This window comes from Delphinapterus leucas, chromosome 1, assembly GCF_059928025.1.
Source record: "Delphinapterus leucas isolate spDelLeu-1000000601 "Yukka" chromosome 1, BTC_Dleu_Yukka2, whole genome shotgun sequence".
In the NCBI taxonomy this organism is placed as follows: Eukaryota; Metazoa; Chordata; class Mammalia; order Artiodactyla; family Monodontidae; genus Delphinapterus; species Delphinapterus leucas.
In genome coordinates, this window is record NC_143129.1 from 33,813,406 (window position 1) to 33,831,638 (window position 18,233).

General features: G+C 38.2%; 1 protein-coding gene across 1 annotated transcript in view; it reads right to left on the reverse strand.

The window, feature by feature from the left end:
• The window catches only part of SDCCAG8 (SHH signaling and ciliogenesis regulator SDCCAG8), a 263,252-nt gene that overhangs the window by 76,296 nt on the left and 168,723 nt on the right, over positions 1 to 18,233 (reverse strand). Inside the window, 2 exon segments of the mRNA XM_022579435.3 lie at positions 8,383 to 8,514; positions 17,659 to 17,767. Coding sequence (XP_022435143.2) covers positions 8,383 to 8,514; positions 17,659 to 17,767 — 241 coding nt within the window.

Below are 18,233 nucleotides of genomic sequence, written 5' to 3' on the forward strand. Positions count from 1 at the left end.
CTTCCACCTCACTAATTCATTCTTCTGCCTCAGTTATTCTGCTATTGATTCCTTCTACTGCATTTTTCATTTCAGTTATTGTATTGTTCATCTGTTTGTTTGTACTTTAAATCTTCTAGCTCCTTGTTAAACATTTCTTGTATCTATCTTCTTGATCTATCCCTCCACTCTTTTAACAAGATTTTGGATCATCTTTACTATCATTACTCTGAATTCTTTTTCAGGTAGATTGCCTATCTCCTCTTCATTTAGTTGTTCTTGTGGGTTTTTATCTTGTTCCTTCTTTTGTAACATATTTCTCTGTCATCTCATTTTGTCTAACTTTCTGTATTTGTGGTGTCCTTTCCACAGGCTGCAGGATTGTAGTTCTCTTGCTTCTGGTGTCTGCTCCCTGGTGGGCGAGTTTGATCCAGGGGCTTGTGCAGCCTTCCTGGTGGAAGAGACTGGTGCCTGCCCTCTCATGGGTGAAGCTGGATCTTGTCCTTCTGATGGGCAGGGCCACATCAACGGGTGTGTTTTGAGGTGGATGTGAGCTCAGTACAACTTTAGGCAGCCTGTCTTCTGATGGGTGGGGCTGTATTCCTATCTTGGTGGTTGTTTGGCCTGAGGTTTTCCAGCTTTGGAGCCACAGGTTGTTGGGTGGGGTTGGGTCTTGGTGCCAAAATATGGACCTCCAGAAGATCTCACTCCAATCAGTATTCCCTGGGGCTTCTGCTACCAGTGTTCTTGCCCTCGTGGTGAGCGATAGTCGACCTTCACTTCCCCAGGACACCCTCTAAGACCTCTAGGTAGGTGTAGCCCAGGTTGCTATTGAGGTACTGCTTTGTGCCGGGTCCCAGCGCATGTGAGACCTTCTGTGTGCCATCCAAGGGTTTAGTCTCTGTTTCTCCCAGCCCTATGGAGTTCCTGCACTCAAGCCCTGCTGGCCTTCATGGCTAAATGGTCTGGGGGTTCTTCTACCAAATTCCAGACCCTCAGACTGTCTTGGAGGGCTATTTTATGTGGGAATGTCCCTATGTAGCCTGCATGGGTTTAATATTTTTTGGTGTGAGGGTTGTTTTTAGTATAGATGTTTGCCACCTCTTCCTCAGTGTATCCTGGCCATTATCCCCTTTACAGGAGGTGTGACTGATGTGGTGAACAGAGCCAGCACTGGATATTGAGCAGGGCCTCCCCTTTGCTCTGTGGTTGTCATTGCCCTGTCAGACATGGGGTCTGCTCCCTAGTTGTTGGAGTAGAGGCCCTCAGATCTGTTTCTTAGCTGTATTTCTGATCTGTGGTGTGAGGTAGGTAGGATTGGAGTACTCCCACTGGGAGGGAAGCCTCTGAGTATTCCTCCTCTGGACCTGTTCACCTGTGGCTGTGCTCTGTTATGTCACTTTTCACCTGTTGTGCGAGCTCTCTTACACTGTTGTTGGCACTGCTCTAGGCTCCACCTTAACTGTGGGTATGCCGGCAGTTGGCCCTGGTGTCTCTCAGACGTTGTTTTCACCAGGCCACCAGCATAGACCCACTTAAGTCAGGTCCCAGGATTGCAGTAATCATGGGTTGGACCCACTATGGGTGCTATGGGGGCAGCTCTGACTCTAGTCTGGCCCAACCCCCATGTGTATGTGCCGACAAAATCTACAGCTGCTAAAGCTAGGCCCATCTTGGTTGCAGGAGCACTGGCTGTTCATTCAGATGCTCTGTAGGCACTGAGTTTACAAAGCCAGTCACAGCATTGTCAATTCATGGTTTGAACAGCCGTGTGGAGAGGTTTCAGCTTTTCTTTCTTAGTTGCATGGCCCCTAGGGCTCAGTTGTGGTTTCAGTCCCACCTCTGCTTGTGGGCCACCCATAGGGGTCTGCTGTCAAGGTTGCCCTGGAGCACAGGAGTCCACCCCGGCAAGGAGGGGTTGTGGCAGCAGCATGGTGGCTGGGGTCGCAGAACCCCTGGCAGCAACAGGCATTAGGGGGAGCTGGTGGCCGCAGGCACAAGAGAGTCGGCCCCAGTGGGGGCTCTTCCTAATACCCAGCCACAGGCGTGGGCGAGCCAGCCCTAGTGTTGATGAGGCATGTGGGGAAGCTGGCCCCGGTGGTGACAAGGCATGTGAGGGAGCCAGCCGTCATGGGCACAAGAGACCTTGTTGTGTGTGGGGGGGGGCTCCTAGCACCCAGCCACAGGCAGGAGAGAGCAGGCCCCAGAGGGGTCCCCCTAGTGCCTGGCTGCTAGCGTGATAGAACCGGCCCTGGTGGGGGCCCCTCCTAGTGCCCGGCCCCCTGCACAAGAGGCTAGCCGTGGCAGGGGCTGCTCCTTGCACCCGGCTGCTGGCTCGAAAGGGCTGGCCCCAGCAGGGGCCCTTCCTAGTGCCCAGGGAGGCAGGGATGGCACATGGGGAGAGAGCCTGCAATGGCAGCTCTGCCCCTTACACATCACTTAACAATGGTGCTTTGCTTCTATGGCACCTGGGTTTCCTCCACAGGCATTCCTGGTTGCAATGTCCTCACTCCTGTCCCCTCAGGCTGTCTCCTTATAGCCAACAGCAGTCCTCTACCCAGGTTTGCTCTCCAAACACCACATTCCAGCACACAGCCCCCATCCTCACCAGGGACACATCTAGGGCAGGGGCACACAGGGCTGTGGCACGAACCGTCTGTGTAGGTCTCACTCTGTCTTACCTGCCACAGAACAGTTGCTGCACTCTCTTCTGATAGCCCCGAAGCTCCCCTTCTGTCCCAACCGATCTCCCCACCAGTGAGGGGGCTTCTCCAGATGCAGGAACCTCTCCTCTCCTCAAGCTCCACCCCAGGGCTGCCATTCACGTCCGGCTTCCTCTCCTCTTCTTTCCCCCTTCTTCTTTCTTTCATCCTACCAGGTTATGGGGGATCTTTCTTGTCCTTTTTGGTGTCCAAGGTCCTCTGCCAGTGTTCAGCCAGTGCTCTGTGAGACTTGTTCCATTTGTAGATGTATTCTTTTTTTTTTTTGCGGTATGCGGGCCTCTCACTGCTGTGGCCTCTCCCATTGCAGAGCCCAGGCTCCAGATGAGCAGGCTCAGTGGCCATGGCTCACAGGCCCAGCCGCTCCGCGGCATGTGGGATCTTCCCAGACCGGGGCACGAACCCGTGTCCCCTGCATTGGCAGGTGGACTCTCAACCACTGCACTACCAGGGAAGTCCTGTAGATGTATTCTTGATGCATCTGTGGGGAGAGATGAACTCCACATCCTCCTACTCCTCCACCATCTTGACCTCCTTTGATACTGAGTCTTCTTATCCATTAACCTGAATATCTCTCTATTTATTAGTTCTTCTTTAATTTTATTCATCAGAGTTTTATAGTTTTCCACATCTAGATTTTGTACATAATTTGTTAGATTTATACCAAAACTTTTCATTTTAGGGGGGCTAATGTAAACGGTATTGTGTTTTTAATTTCAAATTCCACTTGTTCATTGCTGGTATATAGGAAAGCAAATAACTTTCAGATATTAACCTTGTACCTTGCAACCTGCCATAATTGCTTTTTAGTTCCAAGAATTTTTCATCAATTCTTTCAGATTTTCTACATAGATGATCATGTCATCTTGCAATCAAGAAAGGTTTTTATTCCTCTTCCCTCCCAGTCTTTATACCTTTTATTTCCTTTTCTTGTCTTATTGCATTACTTCCAGTATGATGTTGAAAAGGATGGGTAAAAGGGAGTAACCTTGACTTACACCTGATCAATGGGGAAAGCTTTGAGTTTCTCACCATTAAGTATAATGTTAGCTGTAGGTTTTTTTTTTTTAAGATATTCTTTATCAAGTTGAGAAAGTTTCCCTCTATTTCTAGTTTACTGAGAGTTTTTTAAAATCATGAATGTGTTTGGATTTTGTCAAAAGCTTTTTCTGCATCTATTAATGTGATCATGCGATTTTTCTTTTTTAGCTTATTGATGTGATAGATTACATTTAATTTTCAAATAATGAACCAGACTTGCATACTTAGAATAAATCCTACTTGACTGTGGTGTGTAATTCTTTTTAAATGCTGTTGGATTCTATTTGCCAATATTTTGTTTTTTCAAGGACTTCTCAGAAAATAATGAACAGTCCTCCAAAATTTAACGTTGAATTAGATAAAAATCAATATTTTACTTCTTATTTTTAACCCTAGTTTTCAAGGAATAAAATTTCTATTAGAAAAATACAGCTTACAGATTTGTTAAAGATCATTGTGAGGCAGTTTATAAAAGAATTACCAGTTCTAAATTAATAATTAGTTTGTTACATTTCAGTCAGCAGCTTCATGTCATCATTCAATGTTTTTTTAAATTATTTATTTATTAATTATTATTATCTTTTTTTTTCTTTTGGCTGTGTTGGGTCTTCGTTGCTGTTCGTGGGCTTTCCTCTAGTTGCAGTGAGCCAGGGCTACTCTTCATTGCTGTGCATGGGCTTCTCTTGTTGTGGAGCACGGGTTCTAGGCACACGGGCTTCAGTAGTTGTGGTACACGGGCTCAGTGCTCATGGGCTCTACAGTGCAGGCTCAGTAGTTGTGGCGCACGGGCTTAGTTGCTCCACAGTATGTGGGATCTTCCCGGACCAGGGATCGAACCCGTGTCTCCTGCATTGACAGGCGGATTCTTAACCACTGTCACCGGGGAAGTCCCCATTCAATGGTTTTTATGTATATAATTTAAACAATACACTACCATAAGAAATTTTAAAAAATGTGAAAGTGTATAACCAAAAAAACAACCAGGATTTCTGGGGGTTGGTGACATAATACTAAATCACATGAGAACACATGAGTGCGTTCAGCCCATTTCCACTAGCTCGAGGGCTTGCTCCCTGTGTATACACTGTGGAGTTCTCACGCGGTTCTACTTTCTAGGGAGAAATATATGAATCAATACTTATTTTAAAATATAACTAGAAAGAAATACCATTGCTATCTTTAGCCTGAATTCCCTGGTCTGCCTTTGTGGACACCAAGGGTTCCAAACTACCAGCTGGAAAATGTAACTTTCCTGACTTTAAAACTTTAATAATCTTGGCAATCAGAATTTAATAAGTTCACATCTACTGCAACTCAAAAAATTGTCTTTTCCAAAATGCCCCTCCCAATACATCTACCCACCACCAGTTGGTTGGTCTGTCACTTGCTTTCTCTTGCTTCCCTCTTTTCTGTGCACCCAAATCTTGTGAAAAAGTGGTTTAAATTTGCTATTTCAATTTTTCAACTCACACTGTTTTCAATCCATATTATATGATTTCTGTACCCACTCTTCCAGTACAAATATTTTTGTTAACATAACCAGTGCTGTCCATGTCACTAAGTCCAATGGATACTTTTCAGTCTTATTTAATCACTCAGCAGCATCTGGTAGATCACCTCCTCTTTCCTGAAGTATTTCCATCTGTCGGCATGCATGATAACAAGCCTTTTCAGTTTCTACTTATTTCTCAGGTTATCTTACCTTTAAAACTTTTGATGTTCTTTAGGATTCAGTAAGCCAATCTTCCTTCTCACTTTATTTCTCTAGGTGACCACACTTACTCCCAAGGTTTCTAATATTCTCTGTAAGCCAGTGGGGATTTCTATCTCCAGCCCAGTCCTCACTCCTGAGCTTAGTCCCTTGTGTCTCCATGCTTATTCAACATACCCATTTGTACAATGCTCTTGAACATTAAATTCAACAGGGTCGAAACCTAACCCTTGATCTTATCCCAAACCCAGGCCATCTCGACCACAAACCTCCTTATTTTGTGTATTTTCTATTCTCACTAAGTACTACCACTATGTACGTATTGCTCATGTCAGAAATATGGATATGCACTATTCTCTACCCAACATAGCCAATCAGTCATTAAGTCCTGTTGATTTCACCTCCTATATATTTCACCAATCTGTTTACTTCTAGCACCATTATTATCAGTTCAATCTAAGCCATCATCATCACTTGACTAACTGCTCTACTAGCTCCCTAACTGGTCTTGTGTAAACACCATGGCTCTGCTCCAATCCATTATCAACTCTGGAGCTGGAATGCTATTTTTAAAATGCAAATTTGATCACATAATTCTCCTTTGTTTTTTAAAAAATCTTTTAATATCTTCCTTTTAGTAAAAGGATAAAGTGAAAGGTCTACAATAAAAACTTAAAGGCCTTGTCTTTATCCGGCCCTCACCTGCCTCTCCAACCTCATCACATGCTATTTTTTCCATTATTCTTTATGTTAAACACAGTTTCTTTCCTTCTTTAAAAGTCCTATCTCAGGACCTTCAATTTACAGTTTTCTTTTCTCTAGAAGAGGAGCTGGCAAACTTTTTTAGGAGAGGGCGAGATAGTAAATATTTTAGGCTTTGTGAGCCAATAGGCCAGTCTTTGACTCACCTACTCATTGTAGGGTGAAAGGAGCCACAGATAACATGTAAACAAATGAGCATGACTATGTTCTTGAGCCACACAAAATGGGCTTGGGCTGGGGTGCAATTTGCCAGCTCCTGCCCTAGGACTAATAATCCCTATATTGTCACTCACAGATTCATTTCAAGTGTCATTTTTTCATTGAAACTTCTTCTGATCAGGGTAAGTCACCTTATTAAATGTGCTTATACCACAAAGTATATTTCCCTTTCATATAACTAATCATTACTGCAATTAATTAGATATCTGTGAAATTCTCTTGTCAATATCTATCTTCCCTATAAGGCTGTAAACTCCATTAGACTAGGAATTATATTTACTTTGCTATTTTATTCCCAGCATGTGGTGGAGAACATGACACATGGTAGCAATCAATAAATATTTGTTGAATGAATGAATTTACTATCATTCATATCAATGAATGAATGATTAATCTACTATCTGACCTTCAGTTGGCAACTTTATCTTTCTGAGCCTTAGTTTTCCACCTGGAAAGGAAGATGATAATAACAACTACTTCCCAGGTTTGTTTCAGGTAAGAAAACATGCGTGAGGTGAATTTTGTGAACTCTAAAACAATATACAGATGTAAGAAAAGAAATATTAGAAAGATGAGTTGGTTGCATAGTACAGGAGCAAATTATAGCCCAAGGTCCAAATCTTTTCACTCATTTTGTTGGGCTTCTAGCTAAGAATGGTTTTTGTCTTTTTAAAGGGTTGTAAAGAAAACCAAAACAAAGACTACGTGACAGAGACTACTCGTGGCCCAGGAAGCCTAAAATATTTTACTCTCTGGTCCTTTACAGAAATAGTTTGCTGATCTCTGGCTTAGAAAATAAATGAATGATTAATTCTTTATAAATATACTCACCTTTTAATATTTTGGTGTCATTTTCTGACTACCTTTCTTCTCTTCAATAGAGAAAGTGATCAAATTTATAAACATTCCTCCTGCCCCTGCCGAGGGACTCTATGTTTACTTTAAAAAATTATGATAAAGGGAGTATTTAAATATTTTCTTTTCCCCTCAGTTATATGAACAATTGATTTTGAAACAGAGTAGGCCTGGGGTGTCTGGGGATGGGATAGAAATGGGGAGATGGATGCCAAGAAAACCATCTCCACTGGAAGGTTAACTGCTGTTATGTATGCGATTGCTGAGATTTTTTTTCCTGGGTAATTCATCACTATATAGAAATTAGGAGTGACACATTTATAGTAAATATAAGGGACTGTGTTTTTCACACACAAAAAAATACTGCACAAAAAAGGAAAGGAATTTGGAATCAAAAGATCATGATTCAAGTTTGAACTCTACCAACTTACTCAATATGGCACTTTGAGCAAATACATTAGTATCTCTCAGCTTGAGCTTCTCCATCTAGAAAAAGAGAGTAAATATTGATTCCATTTAGTAGGTGGCTATTATGAGCCAGGTGCTTTACATATATTATATTTGATCTTTATACCAAACTGCAAAGTGGCTATTGTTAGCTCCAATATATAGATGAAGAAACTGATGCTCAGAGAGGTTAAGTAACTTGCTCAAAGTACACCACTAGAAAGAACCAAAGGGTCTGGAGTCAAATTCTGACTCTAGCAATATATTTAACCTTCTTAGGCCTTACATGTTGTATCTTACAAAAATACATACAAAACCTAATTTCTAGAAGAGAAGTTTTGAAATTCCTGCATATTACATTACCAGCTTGCACCTTAAAGGTAGATGGTTTTCCTACAGTGTTCTATATTAAATCTACTTCTGTGTCTTTAGAGAATAGTAAAGAGGGAATGTGCTCTCCTCTCTGTGTATTATAAGAACAACCTAAATTGAGAAAGCATAAATATATAGAAATATTAGATTTTAAGCATGTTCCTTGAGTACCATAGTAACCATGAATTCTATTTATTCCACAGCAATTCCCATTCTGTTTTTGAACCAAACACATTCAATATGTGGCACATCAGTTGATTATTAAGTCTTTATTACCTTTGCTTCATTATCTCATGTAGTCTCCCATGCTGGACACACTGTTCCTCCAATTCATCATTTCTTCTCTGTAACTTTTCCAGTTTGTCACATGTATACCTTTTTTCTTGACTGAGCTGAGCTATTTCAGATCTAGAGAGGTGTAAACACAGAAGTGACTGATGTTAAAGGTTCTTATTACCAGACCATGTTTTTATTGTATAACCTTATCATTTTCTTGAACTCTGTACTTAAACATAACAGTGTCAATAAAAATTATTTTATGTAAAATATTTCAGAAATTACAGAATGTCTAGTAGAAGGATATACACACTGCAGGAACTCAACTGGTAGACAGAAAGAGGAATAACAACAACAGAGAGAGTTTTTTCAAGGAACAGGACAAAAATGATAATAATCAAATCCCGTTTTTAAAAAGACAGCTATTAATTTACCAAATATTTAGTAAGTATCTATTACAGGCCAGCTACCATGCTGTTACAGGAACAACCCCAGGCCTAATTTCTGACAGAGAGTTGTTTCTTTTAATTAACATAGCTAATTTAATGGTACATGATTAAAATCATATAGTTTTAAAAAATGGTGAGGCTTCCCTGGTGGGGCAGTGGTTGAGAGTCCGCCTGCTGATGCAGGGGACACGGGTTCGTGCCCCGGTCTGGGAAGATCCCACATGCCATGGAGCGGCTAGGCCTGTGAGCCATGGCCGCTGAGCCTGCGCATCCAGGGCCTGTGCTCCGCAATGGGAGAGGCCACAACAGTGAGAGGCCTGCGTACCACAAAAAAAAAAAAAAAAAATGGTGGTTCTCTGCCCCCTGACTCCACCTCCAGCTTGTCAATGTAATTACTAATATTTCAGTTTGTAGTTAAATCAGTATCAGTTTTATGTCATAACAACTACATAAATATTGGTCCTTGTTGTTTAAGGAGTATATTATGATTACACATGCATTTGTGTACATTTATTTTCCCTAAACAAGTGGGCTTTAGTGTAGAATGATTGAGTGGCAAGCCATCTTTTCTGATGGGAGATTCCCAATATTATCAGCATCCGTAATTCTTTCCCCTGTGGCCATTCTGTTTCTCAAAAGAAGGATTCTCCATTTTCCTGCTTGTTGTGTACAACCCTAACCATCAGTGGTCTAGGAGCTGGTTGGAAATAGAGGGGTGGTGTACTCACCTTTCAGAATGTAGACTTTTAATTAATTCTTCTATTCTAATTTCAGTGCAGCTATTTTCACCAGTGCCTGCTGGTTTAATCTCTTCAGAGGGGAAGCTCCTAGTTTTCTGGGTGGAGGAGGGATAGTCACCTGGCTGCATGGGGTGGGGGTAGAACTGTCAACTTTGGCTTCAGTCCTATATTCCACTCCTGCCTTCTAAGTCTTTCTGGGATCCTGAGAGCAGATCAGCTTGCTTCACATACAAGTATCCCTGTCTGCAGACATTTAAGACTCACCTTCCTCCATTTGCTAAGTGAGGTACCATTCCCCCAATTTTCTTTCTGTTTTCACATTATTTCATTTGGGATTACAGATATCTATCTACTTTGGTGATGATTGGTGTTTGTGAGGAAATAACGTTACTTCTTCAGTGTCTTGGATGGCCATTTCAAGGCTCAAAATTTGAAGCTAAGAGAGACATTTGTCCAAGAAAAATTGTACTTTGTCCTTGATTTAATTAAACATTACTACTTACTCCACCATCTCCTCATACTCCACTGCCTCATAGGTTAGAACTGAAAGCTTAGAAGTCTTGCACATTAAAATACAAGTAGTTAACAACTGGTTCGTTTCTTGAGGTTTATGTGAGATGCTTGATGTAAAATTATTTCCCTCCAAAGAAAGGATTCCTCCATTAGGTGACATAGCCTTTTTTTTTTTTTTTTTTCCTGGAAAAGATTTGGATTTGCTAAGGGAATTTATCCCAAGGACCAAGCTGCTTCACATGGCATGAAGCAATTGCTCGCTTTTAGTTCACCTCATTCCTCATTTTGTTTTCACCTTGGTTCAAGTTTCATCTCGAAGAACGCTTGCTCTGATTAATACCTGCAGTTCTCAGTATGCCAGCACATTTTTTGAAACTACCTCTAGCTTTTATGCATACATTAGCTTATAATTTATTCCTGTGAATTGTGCTCTGTGCCTCATCCTTCTTGCTAGATTACAGATTACACACAAGGGCATGGATTATCTCATTTTCAAGCTCAGATTAAGCACTCAATCTATATTTACTTCTTCTAATAAGAATTTACTTATATTTGAAATAGTCTAAATAAGTAAATAATGACTATGTCTATCCTTTCAAAATCACATACAATATAAAAGAATTTAGGAGCAGTTATATGAAATTTTTAATTTAGTATTCTTCCACGATTAGTATTTCCTATCACAATATGCACTATGCACTAAAATTCCAAAAGGCCCAAAAATATCCTTAAACTGCATTAGAAAAAAATGCATAAGAATATTTATCTGTTCTCAGGTACTTTCCCAGAAAAACAAGTCACTTTTGAAAAGTCACGAAGGAAACATAGATTTTACAATATAAGAATATAAAGCTTTTACATACAACAAAATCATGTTTTTATGAGCATGTTCCTTGTAGCACTGTTTCTAGAAACAACCTTGCTCTGCAACCCAATATATGAAAACTTAACCCAGAAATGTATCAACAGATGATTAGTTACATTACTTTAAAAAAGAAATATCAAGATGCTATTCTGATAATATGGCTATTTATTGGTGTTATATATTGACCTAAAAATATGGCATATTGGTAAAAAAGGAAAATATTAAAAATCAGCATAAGGTAATTTTATTTTATAAAATAAAAAATATTTTGACATGTATTCCACATATTAATATTGATTATCTCTTGGTGTCCAGATTAGCAATATAAAATATTTTTTTTCCTTTTCTGTATTTTCTGAATTTTTACAATGGACATGTATTGTAATATTTAAAACAAAAAATAAAGTCACCTTGATTTTGAAAAAATTCTTAAGAAACAAAAAGAACTGGGAACAAATTTTTCGAAATTAAAAAAAGGGAACGTAAAAAATGAGACAAATGAATATTAGACGCATTATATAATAAACTGCTATCCCCACTCTTCATCAAAATTCCAATTAAAAAAGTACAAGGGATATGAAAAATACAGAGGAAGAAACATAAATGATCAATAAACATTTATAAAACATTCAATTTCCCTATTATTCAAAGAAATGCCTAATAAAACATTTACTGTATGCCTACACTACACTAGGTAGTGGAATTCATCCTTTACATTATGATCTCAATTAATCCTACAAGGTAAGTGTTTATTCCCTTTTCTCTGGGAGGTAAATATGAGGTTTAATAATTCGCCTAAGGTCACCTAAATGGTGATTACCCAAGCCCAGACACAAACACTGGTCTGTCCAACTCTAAAGGGGTTGTCCCACCCACTGTGCAACATGGCCCCTCACTCCTTTTTTGAAAAACCTCTCACTTCTTTTGTCACAAACTGCTATGTACACATATATACTGAGCAGAATTTAGTGCAGTACTTGAGCAAAGTCATACACATTAACAGCCTTAACAGGGTTCACAGTCTTTGGACCAGCAATCCCCTTTTAGACATCTCAACTAAGAAAATCATGAAAAAATTCAGATTTATGTATAAAATTATTATTATATTATTCATTACATTTTAAAAGAGTTTAAAATTCTGATGAATTATTATTCATACAAATGATTCAACTAAAATTATGTTTCCTGAGTATTTACTGATGTAGAAAAGTGTTCATCAGATAATATTAAGTAAAAAAAGCAGGATGTAAAACTGTATATATATATATATATATATATATACACACACACACATATGTATATCACTCACAATATAAGTGCATGGTAACATACACATTTACCTACACATGGAAAATGACTGAAAGTAAACATGTCAAAAGTTAACCATAGTTAGCTGGATGGTAATGTTACAGGAAATTTTTTTCCTTAATTTTTCTTTGCATTTATAACCAAATGCCCTATATTGAGGATATCTTATATACAGAATTTCAAAAATATAAATGTTAATTGTAAAGTACATATTACTATCAAGTATTTTATTGCTACAGTACTTTTCTGCTTTGCATATTTTATGTGTATGCTTTTCTTTGTTTATAATAGTAATTTGCCTACCAACTTCCAATGTTCAATAAAAATTTGGTATATGTACATGGACATCATCTTTTATCTGTCTAGAGTCCATGATATATTGAAAGAACTAGCAGTTTACAAAGTTCAAAAAGTAAACTTACGAGCTTCTATGTTAGCTTGAGATTACATTTGTGGCATGATTATCCTAGTGTCATATAAAAAGAAAATTGATTCTAATCCATTTTCATAGAAAATTTAGGTAATTTCTGCCTTTACAGAAGCATGAACTTCTCACTGCATTTTTATATACCAGTTATACTGTGTAATTACATTTTCATGAAGTATAATATTTTACTACGATAATTAGGATTACAGTGATAATTGCTTTTTAAAGAAAAACATGACCCCTTAATTTTTTACTCTTTTAGAGTCTCATTCAACTTTCGGTAATAATTAGCAGAGGACATTATCAGTTTCTTCTTGTAGAATATAATTTTTGTAGCATCCCAAACTAACATCATCTGAACATGCCAGGGAAAAAAAATAGTTCAACCGGGTATGTGTTCTTTACTTCAATTAAACTCACACAGTTGGATACCTACTGTTGCCAAAACAGTAATATAATTTATACATTATAGTCCACACAGTAAAACTACACTAAAAGTCATTTAACAATATTTATAACACCATAAAATACAGTGTTAAAATATATGAACTGCAATATGTACCAAAATTATAAAATTTGTTTCTCATCATCAGTGATTAAAGCCAGGATCATTGCTCTAGCCTCAATACCCACAACCCTGGTGACAGATTAGAATTCAAATCTTAATGATCAATTTACAATTAACAAGATAGAAGCGAAACAAATTAAACCAACCATTATATATAACGAGACCCAATGGACTCCCATTGTTCCTCTTAATTACAAAACGCAAATCACAAATATACAATGGGTAGTGTTAGACATCAATCCACGAACCTAGCAACCCAGACAGTGACAATGATAGAAAAGAAAGAGAAGCAAAACCATGCAGACCCCAGTTCTATGCTCTATATCCTTTTCTTTTTACTGGGGCAGAAGTGTTGAGAGGTGAAAACCTAGCACATGCTGGATCTCCATTCTGCAGCTGGCAGAGGCTCCCTTCCTAGCCGGTGCCCAACCTCTCTGAGCTCTTCCCAGGCCACGTTTTAGATTGCACTGCAAACTGCACTGCAAACATTTTACTGCTGATTCATCTAAGTGCCTGGGGACAGGGAACACCTCCTTCACTTTGATAAAGAAAAATCACAGTTGCACCAAAGATATTTAAATATCTCCATTTACCAACTTCAGAAACAACCCTACCACTGTAATAAGCTCTCAGAGTCCTGGGAAATAAAGACAAAAGGGAGCTGAAGTTTATGTGAGTTTCATCTAAAATCAGCCAGAATGTCTGCCTAGTGCCAATTAAAAGCAAAATGGAATTACTTGTCTGATGCTCAAAAAAAAGCTATATAAAATGCATGGAATTGGCAGTTCACTTTTAGTTTTAAAATGGGATGTGCCATTCACAAACCCTGGGGTTACAGACACCACCCGAGCAGTGTGGAAGGCATACTGTGCAGGAAGTACCGGCTTTTCACTGTGGAGGGCTTGCAGACAGCAGAAGCAATAGGCACAGCCATAATGCGACTTACATCTACTTGGGGAGAAACCCATACAACAGGACACACACACGGAGGAGCCATTTCTAAACACTTTCATAAAGCAGCCTAGCATGAGGATGGGATAGAGAGTAAGAGTGTCTGGGATTGGTGCTCCCAGATTGTCAGCTTTCCCAGGGGCTCTAGTCAGAGGACTAGATCTGTGAGTTAAAAAAAAAAAAAAAAAAGCGTATTTTAAATGGTATGAATCCGTTTATTTAGTATGGGATTTTGAATAACATGAAACTCTTAGACATAAAAAATGTTTAAATTGTTAGTCAACATGAAATAAATACACTTACTTTCAGGAAAAATTTTACTGCAGTACTCTGAGGAAAACCTGGATTAAAATTACCATAGGGCCTAAATAATTATTTTGGAGACCGTGCTTTCACAATGACAACAGTTTAGAAAGCTCAGAAAACTTCAGGATTTCCTCACTTCAAAGCACAGGGGGAATTATTTATCCTAAAAGTTTAGTAGAGGGTATGTAGAGGCTCACTCCTGGAGGGCTTCTACAAGACTTAATAAATGTATAGCTTTACTTTAAAAGAAACACTCTGAGCCCTTCAAGTTTTATAGGTGTTTTCAAAGCAAAGGTAATATCAAAATGGAGTGTCTTTCATGTAGGAAGCCAGAGTGAAATGAGAAATTAAGAGTAAACAAACGAACAACCCCCCCACCACCAAATCACAATTTATCCTATTTATAATGCTAATTTCTTGTGAGACACACAAAATGTACATTTTGTAAATTTTAGGGGCACTTAAAAGTTTTAACAGTAATAAGTTACAACTTATCTAGTCTTTATTATTTGCTAGGTTTTAGTTTCGGATCCACTTATAAAGTTACAGTAGATGCCTATTTTAACTCTTCAGACTTACAAGACGAGGTACCAGAGCAGGAGCTGAAACACAACCAAATCCACATTTTCCTGATCCTGCATTGCCTTCAGAAAGGTTTTCCACTGTGGTATAGACTTTATGTCTGTCAGAGAATTATGGCACTCAGACTCTGGCCAAGACATTAGTAGCTAGGTGAAGTGATATCCTAATTGCCAGTCAAGACCCTTAAAATGATACCATCAATGACAGCAATAGCACCTACTGTATACTTCTATGGGTCAAGCATGGTGTTAGGTGCTATGTATATGTGTGTACCTATATACATCTCTCTAAATCACTAATTCCCACCATAAACCTGCAACATAGTTTTTAAAAGGTTTTTACAGATGGAGAAGCTGAGGTTTGGAGAAATTAAGCGATGTATGCAAGGTTATGAAGCTAAGTGTCAGAGCAAGATTCAAACCTTGTTCCTTCTGAATTCCAAAGTGTTTTTTACTGCACACTGCCTGTCATCAACAAAGGAATAGTCTGGAACCAGAGTCAGATCAGGATACAGGGGGTAGTAGCACCATGCTCGTTTGTTTCATTCATTCATTCAGTAAATATGTATCAGGTGCCAGCTGTGTATCAGACATAAAGGAACACATTCAATTTACAAAGTAGCAGTCAGGAGCTAGAATCAGAAGTGAGAGGAGTTGAAGAGAAGAGAGGCTGAGGTTCAAGTTCACTAGACTAGTACAGGGTAAATTGATAGACCTAGAGCAGGGGAAAGAAGGCCTCAGGGCACATGGCACAGGTTAACCCAGGCTCACAGGTTAACCCTCACATGCCAAGTATGCTTACTTCTCCATGGAAATATAAAGATTAATTTTTCTTTCCTAAACTTTCCCATTGTAACTACTTTGGCCTGGATTTTCTTTAGTAGTAGATATAAAATAATTATACTTATTGTAAGAAAGATCATAGGCTTTGGAACCAGAAATGTCTAAGTTAGAATTCTAGTGCTCCTACTTACTAGCTATTTAAACACTCTGAGTATTGGTTTCCTCCTCTGTAAAAGAAGATAACAATTCATGTCTCAAGCTGTTGTGAGAATTAAATAATATATAGCAAGCATATAGCTTCTCTTTCTCTTTTATACACTTCCATTTCCTCAATTATGTCTCCTCAGACAGCAAGATAATTAATCAATAATCAACCCCAAAGCAATCTTAAGATAACACAATCTTTTAAGACCCAATTCAAAATAATTTTTGCTTAAGTTATTAATCTAGTTTGTTTATATCTATGTGAGGTAAATCAAATATTTCTAGTTAGGAATACCTCCTGTTGATATATTATGAGGGTCTCTTCCACGGCAAAATTATTTGGGTTTCCTTGTCAAATTTCCTGAAAATACTGGGTATTTTGGTACCCTAAGCCTTTTCCCATCCCAAACAAGATACTTAATTAGTATTCGCTAAGAAGGTACATGGTCAGAGCACATTCTGGGTGGTTATAGGAGCTTCTGCCTTCCTGTGAGCAGAAAGAATTGGATTCATAAGCCCCCTGATTTTCAAAAAAATTCAGGGATGGGGATTCCATAAGGTAAGCCAGCTTATTGATGCAGGAACCCAAGATAGGGCTCAGAGTGATCAGACATGCTCTGACCCTCCTAGAAATTCTTTCTGAATAATAAACCTAAGTCAGTAGTTGGTTTGCTGAGCCCTATTGCTTGTTCTTTGATGATCTAAGTGAGTTTCAGAAAAGTATGCAAGAGAAGATACACAGATTATTTTCCCATTAGGTTACACTGTAATGCGACATTTTATACCTAGCTAGTTAAATGAATGATTTCTTTTGAGTTCAAGTCAAAGTGACTCTGTTCAACATCATTCATTTACAAGAGGAAACCACAGTTCAAGCAGGTCAAATAAATTTGTCCAAGATTACACAGCTACTGTCAGAGCTAAGATGAGAACTCAGGCTTCTTAGAATTTAGAATATAAGTAATTCATTTATTGAGATAATATGATTAGAAAATGTACAGAAAAAAATTCATTAAGAACCCAATCAGTGGATTTATAAAAGAGCATGTACCTACAAAATCAATGATGGCTATTTTATTAAAATAAAACAATTTTAGGAGAAAGAAAAGATGGTTTTGGTTTATTTCAAAGTATCATCTACTTTTATTTTTATACATTCATATTTTATCCATTATCATTTGCCTTAAAGATAGCTTTTATGTGTTCATGGAGAACTATGATAATAGACTAAAATATGTTAGCTGTGTTAAAATATGACTTTAGAACTGCTTGATTTATCTGCATCCTTTATTAAAAGGATGCCATCTTGACCTTTGTGCTCTGAAATTTCATAGTTTTCAATTCTGAACGTTAAAAAAGTCAAATTATAGTATGGATACCTAATTATGAAAAAACATCAAGGTGTCTGTATGGATAATTAAGAAAATTCTCATAGAGAGAAAATGTTTTTTACAGGAAATATGTCAATACATATCTAATTTTGACATTAGACTATAAAATAGTGGAAGTACTGTCTTTTAAGAAAAAAATTACAGTATTCATATAAACAGTGCTCTGAAAGTATTGTATTATATTACCCACCTGCTTTTCTGAGAGATTTGTTCCAGTTTCTTGGCTAATGTGCAGCACTCTTCCTTTAACTTTGTCAGAAATGAATTCTGGGAGGTCAGCAATGAATACTGTTCATTTTCTAGAAATAACAATAACCCCCCCCCCAGGCAACATAAGATGTTTATGGTTGTAGCTCTGCAGTGCTTCCACATGTATAGTGGTAAAAGTGCTAAGACAACCACACTTTTCCTATAAAACGCTAGATCACTTTTACAGTCCTAGGTCAAAGGAATGCTCATCTGGCAAGACACTAAAGCTTGTGAGACATTTATTTCCCTAATAATTACACAACAGAAACATTTCTGATCATATCAGCTCTGTGTAATTTTTCACATGTTAATAAATTGTCAAATACCTCAAGTGGAGTCATAGATGCTTATATCTTTGTAATATGCAATATATTTTTATTTTGATAATTCTACTATAAACAGTGTCAAATTTATCACAACCAGATAATTCAAAACTAAAATAATTGAGGAACTCTTTCTACACTGTAATTCATGCTTTATGTTTCATATCTGCTCACATATTTCACTACTCCCATC